We start from the raw sequence: 10,045 nt of genomic DNA on the forward strand, positions 1-10,045 counted from the left end.
ATAAGTCAACAGACCAATGAAAGAGTAAATACTACCTGACTGTAAATGAATTTCCTTATACCTTTAATAGATGAGATAACTTGCACCTTTCATAAAATTATGTCTTAATATTCTTTTGTTCTCTGTGCATGGTATGTTACAAAACATGTGAAATAAATAATGAGATGGATTGCAGACTCATACTGCCAACGTCACAGAAAAAAGTAAAAATCCTTTTACATCGTTTTAAAAACAATTCTTCATTTATACTTCCTTTACAACTATTAAAACTAAAAACTTACTGAAATAGATGTTTTTCTTTAAATGTACTACATGCTAATAAACAAACAGCAAATAAGACAAATCTAATAAGAAGTATGAGAGAAGCATTCTTTAAACAGGACGAGTTAGTCTAATAAACAGTGACATTCAAATACAAAAATCAGAAAACACTAAAGATCAGATCATTACCTGGAGAGAAGGACACATTTGATTTTTAAAAATTAGTAAATCTAAATTTTCTTTCTCTTTTCCTAAATAGTACCTAGAGCCAAAGGACATAATAGTAATTATGAAATATTTATATGGGTAAAAATCACTCTAGCTACATCTGCCCAAATTGTCCCAAATAAACAGTTTCTTTGAGAAAAACTGAATTAATTCTATCTGGCTTAAGGTAGCATAATTAGTTTTAACCGGATTAAGGTAAAATTATTCCTGTCATACAGACCCAGCCGGCTAATTATTTCTCCGTATGTTACCGCTGCCCCATACCCGCCTCGCCTTGGCCTGGCAGACCTCTCACGTGTCATTGCCTTTCCCCATAATGTCAAGGACATGTTGCAACCGTGCCACCAATCTGCCGCCAGCACAGAGAGCACCGGGTTTTCAAGCATTAGTGCAGCAATTGGGAAATAAATTTCATTCATGATATTTATTTAAATTAACTGTGAAATGTAAAAAACATCCTTAAAATAATTAATATCAAATTATAATTAACAGGAGATATTTATCCTAATCAACGCCCTCCCGAAAGTTACACACGCACGCTTCGATAATGCCAAGTCAGAAACAACCTAATGTCATTTACGGTTGTCCTAAAGGGTGTTATAATGTATTTATAATGTGGTGTTGACTTGTGGTTTTCCAAATTTTAAGTGCACATAAACATCACCTGGCTACTTGTTTTTAAAAACATATGTATGTTCCTAGTTCCCAAGTTACATGCCTACTAATTCAGAATTTTTATTTTCGGGTACAGATAGAACCATGATCTAACTTTAAGAAACACTGCTCTAGGAGATAAGCACATCTATTTTTAAATTTCTTCTCTTCACCATGTAAATTTCACAGAAGATGCATGGAGTTAAATTGATTTCAGAATAATAGAAAAGAAGCTAAATGTGAAATAAGAATGTGATTCGTAATTATTCTTTCTTGATAGATTTTCTATTCATTTGTACTAAAATAGAACCACCCTCACAAAAGAAAAAAAAAAATGAAACTACGTAATAGAAAATTAAATCAAAGTTGGTTAAAAGCAAAGAGATGATTCTTGTTAGTTACTGATGTATTGGTGCTTCCTCTCCTGTTTTGCTAGAATTTACAGAGAATTAGAAAGGCTGCCAAATGCTGTGGAGATTTAAACTCCATTATTTTAAGCATAATAAAATGATAGGGAAACAGAAAGTGATGGCCAGTAGCAGAAAAATAGGAAATGAAAACGCTCTCAATTATGTCAACAACCATTTTAAATTTAACTGTGTGAATTAAAACGAAATAAATCCAGCAAGTGCAAAAAGGACACTAAGCTATCGTAGGAGCCAATAGCTATTTTAGTGAAAATAAATAAATTCCAAAGAAATATTATGGTGCTCATGAACACAATTTAGTGTCTTTATTTAAACCTCAAATTCATGTGGAATTTAAATTAGCCCTAAATATCCAAAATTATATTGAAAAAGAAGAACAAAGTTGGAAGACTCACGTTTCCTGATTTCAAAACTTACTACAAAGGAACTAATCAAAACAATGTGGTATTGGCCTAATGGTAAACATGTAGACAAATGGAATAGAATTGATAGTCCAGAAATAAACCCATGCAGCTATGAACAACTGATTTTCAATAAAGGCGCCAAGACCATTCAAAAGGAGGAAAATAGTCTCTTCGATAAATGGTACTGGGCAACTGGATATCCAGATGTAAAATAATGAAGTTGGACCCTTACACCATATACGAAACTTAGCACAGAATGGATCAAGGATCTAAATATAACAGGTAAAATTTAAAAAGTCTTAGAGAAAAATGTAGGGATAAATCTTCATAACCTTGGACTTAGCAATAAACTCTTAGAAATGAAACCTTAAAATCACAAACCACAAAAGAAAGAATAGACAAATGAATACAACCCTGGGTGCATCAGAAGATGTTATTAAGAAAGTGAAAAGACAACCTAAAGAATGGTAGAAAATGTTTGCAAATCACATATCTTATGAGGGTTTAGTACCCAGAATATATAAAGAACTCTTACAACTCAACAACAAATGCAAACAACCCTTTTAAAAATAAGCAAAGGGCTCAAATAGATATTTCTCCAAAGAAGATACACAAAGTGCCCAACAGCACATAAAAAGTTTTGACATCATTAGTTATGAAGGATATGCAAATCAAAATCATAATAAGATCAATTCACAACTACTAGAATAGATATAATTTTGAAAAGACACAAAATCAAAAAAAGAACAAGTGTTTCAGAGGATATGGAGAAATAGGAACTCTCATACGCTGTATTAGGGATATAATGGTTTAGCCACTGTGAAATAGAATTTGTTGGTCCCTCCAAAAGTTAAATAGAGAACTACCATATGACCCAGAAATTCTTTCTATCTATCTATCTATCTATCTATCTATCTATCTATCTATCTATCTATCTAATTGAAAATAGGTACTCTGACAAATACATGTACATGCATGTTCATAACAGCAATGTTCAAAAGAGCCAACATATAGAAACAACCAATGTCCATCAGCGCACGAATGGTGACCAAATTGTGGTACATCCGTACGATCAAATACTATACAGCCAAAAAAAGGGGTGAAGTACTGATGCATACTACGATGTCCATGAACCTTGAAAAAGTTGTTAAGTTAAAGAAGCTGGGTACAAAAGGTTACATTTTTTATGGTTCCATTCATATGAAATATCCAGAATGGGTAATTCGGGGGTACTGGGGCTTAGGGAGTTTCTCAGGGAATGATGAGCTACCGTGTCATGCTCACTGGATTTCCTCTGGGGAAGGTGACAATGTTTTGGAATCAGCTGAGGTGGTGATTTTACAACATCATGAGTATGCTAAATGCTGCTAAGTTATTCACTCTAAAATGATTAATTTTATGTAATGTGATTTCACTTTAAGAAAAAGAAAAAGAAAGAAGGAAAAGACAGTGACTGTCTCAGACCTATTAAAGTTAGCTGAGTTTTTCACTTATCTTATAGAAGTATTTTTAATTTGAATTTGAATTTTAAAGAAATATTATAACCATAACTTTTTTCATTTTCAATAAGAAGCTAAATATTATTTTTTATCACCGCTTTAAATCAAGCTAATATAAATCAACCGATAACACTATGTGAACTGCCAATCATTTTATAATAATATAGAGAATTATAAGCAGCATGTTAGTCATATCAAATACAAAATAATATAATTTCATAGCTGAATGACAATTTATATTATAATTTCAAAAAGTCCAAATTCTGTAGAAGTGAAATAAAGTGTCAAAATTTGCATCTTTATTTTAATTGGCTGTGGGATAAAGTATCATTTATCTGACACATAAGAAGGAGATTTTAAAGGATAATATAAGCCATCAATAACCTTACAGACTTTGTTACCCTCTGCAATTGCCTTGTAATATAATAAAATGGAGAATATCAAAATTAAAGATAAATCAAAACATACAATGAAATTTAAATAATGAAAATGGAAGCATAAGTACGTGAATTTATTCATCTGACACATTTGTGAAGGTGTGCCAAACATTGTAGGAGGGACTGATAATTAATATTCTTAATTCTTAATTTTAATTTAACAAGACATGACAGCATTTGATATTTTAGTAAGAGAAAGTGAAACCCCACCCAGCAATAATTTAGTCCTGGAAATAATTCTTTATATATACAAAATCTTATTTGTGTACCTTTGCTTCAGTAGAGAATAAGAAAACAGGAAGAAAAATAAAACTCTTAGTTTAGAATTAAATTAATAAATGTTAATTCACTGCAAGTGTGTGTGTATGCACACACAGGCATGCTTGTGGGTATTTGAGGGTGAGTGAGAGCAATCATATATTAAATATCACCCTATTTTGCAGCCAGGGTAACTTTAAGTAGACAGTTTCCTTACAACTTTAATAAATGACATTTAAAAGTAGTATCTTTGCTAACTTTAGAAATTTGGGGGCAAAAGAACATCCTTCTGCTCAACCCAAGCAATCTCATTCACTTTTGATAAAACGTATACAAAATCATGGATGTGTTTCTAAGTTTCATTAAGTGATTAAATTATCAATTCCAACAGATATCTAGTGTTTTGCTACAAACGGCGTTCTTAAAAATAATTTTCATTTTCATAAACTAAATGTAACATATTTCACATACAAAAGTGTTTAATTTTCCATATGTCTAAAGGTCTCTATACTAACAAAAATTTTGACTAATAACTATATTGAAAATTAAAATTTGTAGTGTACCTCATAGCAAAGGCATGTAAGAACAATCAAAGAAAAACATGAAATGACCCTAATTACATCAAATTATATTATGTTATACTTAAATCATTGCTATTTTATAACAGTAAAGGAATAGACATAATTATTGTTTATTCTTATATTGTTTAATAATTTTATAAGTAAAATAGGATTTGGAAGAAAACTAACGAGTGGCGAAAACTTAAGAAAACCATAGGTTTGCCTCCTAAACAACTGAATGGAAATAAATTATGTTTGAATACAAAGTTCTAAACAAATTAAATATAATGTCATTTACTGACAGTAAAGCGAATTCATTAGGAATTGGGTTTGAAGGCCATTCCACTTTTGTATCAATTCATCATTGTCCTGAGACACATCAATTACTACTCTGTCACAATAACTTCCTGAAAATGACCCATTGTGTGACCTGAAGAAGGGGGTTCAGTTGCCAGAATGATTTAAGAAAAAAAGCTTCCGAAGCATTTCGTGAGAGCCATGTTGTCTAGTTTACGGGGGTTTTACCCAGTAGAATACTGAGCACTTTTTCCAATAACTTTTCCCTTTAAAAAGTGAATCTTTGCCTTCAATTCCTAGTGCGATTTAACACTGAAAGGCATTCTTGTTTAAAATTGTATTCCCTATAAGACTAAAGCCAAAAAAAAAAAAAAAAAAATGGACTATTATGTGAAAGTCCTTCCCTCCTCTATAAGTAGGGCTTTACCAAAATCGCATTGAACAATGAGATTCTTAAGATCCAAGAAATTAACAAAGGCATTGCTATGGAAATTTCTGTGAGCAGCAGGTAGGTCTGCATCCGCCCCAAACACTTGTTAAAGATGACGAGATGTAAACATGAAGCCAGGAGGCATCTCCATCACTGCAGAGGCTGGTGGTGGGTGGCGTTCCCACGGTGCTTCTCGCGTGGCAGCACCTGTCCCCAGCGCCTCTATCCCGTGGCTCTGTGGCACTGCTGTGCACTCGTACACAGGTTATTCCTACGATACCTATACACATAATTTATGCACACGCAGGTCAGTTTCTGTTCACTGTTAAAGCTACGACTGGGCTTTGTGTCACCACAGCTGCGCTGTTCCCTGGACTTCGGCACGTTCGCATGTGCGGCGATTCACTTGGCAACCGGGTGTCTGAATCTTGATGCTTTGATCTTTTGTGGGGATCTCTGAGGCACGGGATTTTGACCTGCAGCTACTCCATAAGTAATTATTTTGGTTCAAGTAATAAGTCTGAATTCTTAATGAAGAGGGGGGAAAAATCACTAACACCCTCTCTCTGCCATAAAAAAAGATAAACGCTTAGGAATAATCTTCTGACTGATGAGCACACTCACGGATACGGTCAGACCTTCCAGAATCTTCCTAGTTTCCAAGTTCTGTCTAGTTACAGGCTGAAGAACTACACTGGTCCCAAACAGTCAGGCCTGACCTCAGCACCCTATTGACAGGACATGCCAACTGGCACCTGTGCCAGCTCCTGACAGGCCACCCTCAGCCTTCCTCACTGACATGCTTCATGATTATAACATTATGAAATAACTAGGAAGGCATAAAAATGAAATAGAATAAATTACTCTTAATCTGTGTTCCCATTCCACTTTATTCTTCCCAAGCATCGCCATGTATTACTGACAATACTTTACATGTATATCTTCCTATATTGACTCTCAGCATGTGCCGGGCAAGATAATGACTCACTAACCTTCACATAGCATCACCTGGGGCAGTGACTGATACAGAGCAGATTGTAAATAAGTGCTCGTTCTGTTCAAGTGAATCAAAGGGAAACATATTTTGATGATCAAAACTTGTTCCATAATTGAAATAATTCTGGACCTTCACAAGTGAAAATCAGCAAAAATAATTACCTACGTATTTATCAGTTGTGTATGTGTTAGAACCAAATACACCACTATGGTTTATGAATCCGTACAAAGGAAATTATGATCACTGACTAGAACATTTAGCTTTAGATATTTGCATTGCCAAGTCATGAAACACTAAAGCATTTTAATCTTGTATTTGCAATAAATCTCTAGAATCACAAAAAAAAAAAAAGGAAAATGATATAGAATTCAATTTTTCTGGCCATTTAGCTTTTAGAGTTCGTATGAGTATAAACTACTTAAATAACTCAAAAATATGAACTCATTAGACTCATCTTTTACTCACTGCTAAAGGCATTGAGTGAAAAAATATAATTGTGCATTAAGATGCCATAGATACTTTAAAGAAAGAAATAGAAACAAGATGTATGTGTTTTGCAGAATATTGACACTAAAGCAAATAAATCACAACTTTCACTAAGAGAATATCAAAAAAAACATAAAAACTACTTATCAGAAAAAGCCCATGTATAGCAGTAACTGTGTATATTGGCTTTAAGATTAAAAAAAATCCAAAACAACCAAAATTTCCTAGAGTCAGATTCTGAATTTAATTCTAGTTTTAACATTTACATCATAGCCTATTAAAACCGATTAGCACCATGATGCATTTATGACTCAAAAATAATTTTCAGAAGCTAATTAAAAAGGAACCAGAAAAGAGTGAACTTCAGCTAAATTTAAACATTTTCGCAGATTCACTACTTACCATAGCTACCAAAAAATGTGATTGTATAGTTACTCAAACTAATGGAGAAATATACTTATTGAAAATGAGATCGATCGCTCAGAAAACAGAGATGAAGCTATAACAGGAAACCAAAACCAAACAGGTCCATTCCTAATTTCATTTTTTTGTTGTTGTTTCTTCTGGAGAGGTTTGAAACTGTAAGAACTGTCATATTCTAACATTATATAAATTTTGTCATAATCCATTTCACATGCACGAACGTTATTTTATATTACAATAAGAAAGAGCAAGCTATCAGTGCAAAAGGAAAGATTTGGAGGTGTGTAAAAATTCAGGCAGCATCCACCTAGACCTCAGGGTGGGAATACACAGCAAGAACATCTGCCTCCAAGGAGGCCCCGTACCTTGTTCTTTTCCTGCAGTTCAGTTTGTGATGTCTTGAAATCAGGACCTTGTGAGTTTGCACTGAAGCTGTCTTTCCTCTTGAGGAGGTCTTCCATTTCTTTCACCTGGACCTTTAGCCTTCTATTTTCTCGCTCCAATCCTTGTTTTTCTGTTTCAAGTATTTCCCTCTTGTGCCATTCCGACGTATTTTCAGCCTGCAGTTTCTCTAGCTAAACACAGAAAATACAAAGAAACAGCATGTAGCGTTTGTAATTGCTAAAAGGCCAAGCGCACGGCAAACAGTCCTCTGTTAAGAAAGGTTCACAGATATGTCCATTTATACACTTTTTAAAAAGAAAACTCTATTTGTCTGAAAAGTCGAGAACAACAGAAATGTCTTAAGACCAGGCCATGACCTACATACAACCTTTCCTCTTGGTTTATTTGAATATCTCTATACCCATAAGAACCATATTTGTCAACTAAATATGTTAAGTGAAAAACTGATAATATTTTGCCAACGATCTCCACTCAACTGTTGAACATTTATCAGTTGAGAAGGCACAAAATCATGTCTTTGATTGGATGGATATAGTTCATGTACTCATTCACTCATTCATTTATTTACTATACCTTTCAATTTCCAGGCACTATGCTAGTTACTGTGATTAAAGACAGTGAATGTAATAAAATGTTATAAATTCTGTGATATGAGTACTATAAAATATAGTTAAACTCACATGAGAGAGTGGCCGATTTGATTTTCAGGGATGAGAGGCTGGCAAACCTTGGCCAGAGAGTCAAATCCATTTTAGAACATGGTGCCTTTTTTTTAATAGTTGAAAAAAATCAAAAGGAAAATACTATTTCTGACACATTAACATTATGTGAAAGTCAAATTTCAGTGCCACAAATAAAGTAGCACTGGAACATAGTCCCTTGTTTACATGTTACTTATGGCTGATTTCAATGGAGAGTTGAGCTAACATCTTTACTACCCGGCCCCCTACAGGAGAAATTTGCCTTTTAGCTCTAAATGCTAATCCTGAGCCCTGAATTCTAATTCTGACATCACCATTTATTCTTGATTAAGGTCGGGCATGTAACTTCATCTCCCCAATGTGGACAATTTATTCCCTAATCTAAAAGAGTTTGTGAGAAGTAAAATTATTTGATGGGAAAGCACTTTTTACAGCAATGTACTGCTTAGATTAGGAACATTGTGGTGATATTATTTCAGAAAAAGAATTACGTATTTATCCCATATATTTGGGCATATGTATAACTAAATGTCTAAGTAATTTGTAGTCTTAACCTTTACAGTGAAGGCATACTCTGTAGAAAAAGTAGCAGAACCCAACCCTGGTTCTGTCACTTATTCATGGTTCATTCTGGACAAGATACTCTTTCTGTACCTCAGTTTCTCAGTTTTTTTAACCAAATTTGGATGAGAACTCCAGACCCACCAAATCTGTGGTATTGTAAGGACTGAATAAGATCAATTGTTCAAAATGTTCTATAAACTATATAACATGATTAAAATATGAAGCACTTTGTTAAGGATAAAAATTGAGAATTACTTATTTTTACATTGTTAGTTTTAAGCGGCTTGATTGCAAAGTACTAAATAATATTATACTATTATGAAGTATTTTTCATGACATTTTAAATTCTAAAAGAAAAATCAGCTTAGCCAACATTAAAAAATGTTAGATTTCAATAATATCTTTGGAAGTGAATTTTGATTTTAAAAAGTCTAAAAAGTGCTTTTTCCTATATATACGATTGTACCATTTTTGTAGAAAATGTTCTGTTCCCAAATCTAAGAGAGGCTCTGGCTTCTAAAAAACAGGAAACCAAAATTATACTCTTGGCACTAGATGTTGTTTATCAATTTAATATAATAAACTAAGAAATCAATTTTAGATGATGTGGTTTGACATTTGGGGTGCCTATTTGGGAATATGAGGTGAAACTAGTATTTCACAATGAAAATAATAAAGCTATAACAAAAAAATCATCAACTTAGTGATGAAAAGTTAATTTTAGGAGAATAACTGTATTTTGGGCCAAGGACAAATACGACGTTATATCAAGTCTTTGTAAAACTGTAGGCATTTAAAAGAACTTTACAAATTGTTGAAGTCAATTTTATACCTAAAACAGATAACAGGCAGAAGTAATGTTTTAAATAAGTAATAGATGGTTTGAATAAATAAATCTTTTTTTCCCCCCCAGAAGTAATGAGTTTATTAAGGGAAATTATGGGCAGCCACAAGATGGCAGATTCTCAGCACCCAAAAGTGGGTGGGGAGTTGACATTACAGCGTCCAGGAAC

General features: G+C 33.4%; 1 protein-coding gene across 1 annotated transcript in view; it reads right to left on the bottom strand.

Annotated features, from left to right (window-relative positions):
- Positions 1-10,045, bottom strand: part of CCDC102B (coiled-coil domain containing 102B) — a 228,951-nt gene that overhangs the window by 110,009 nt on the left and 108,897 nt on the right. Inside the window, exon 7 of the mRNA XM_023534108.1 lies at positions 7,728-7,937. Within this exon, the coding sequence (XP_023389876.1) occupies positions 7,728-7,937 (210 nt within the window). The remainder of the gene's footprint in view (positions 1-7,727; positions 7,938-10,045) is intronic.

Source organism: Pteropus vampyrus, unplaced genomic scaffold (genome assembly GCF_000151845.1).
Source record: "Pteropus vampyrus isolate Shadow unplaced genomic scaffold, Pvam_2.0 Scaffold119, whole genome shotgun sequence".
Lineage (NCBI taxonomy): Eukaryota > Metazoa > Chordata > Mammalia > Chiroptera > Pteropodidae > Pteropus > Pteropus vampyrus.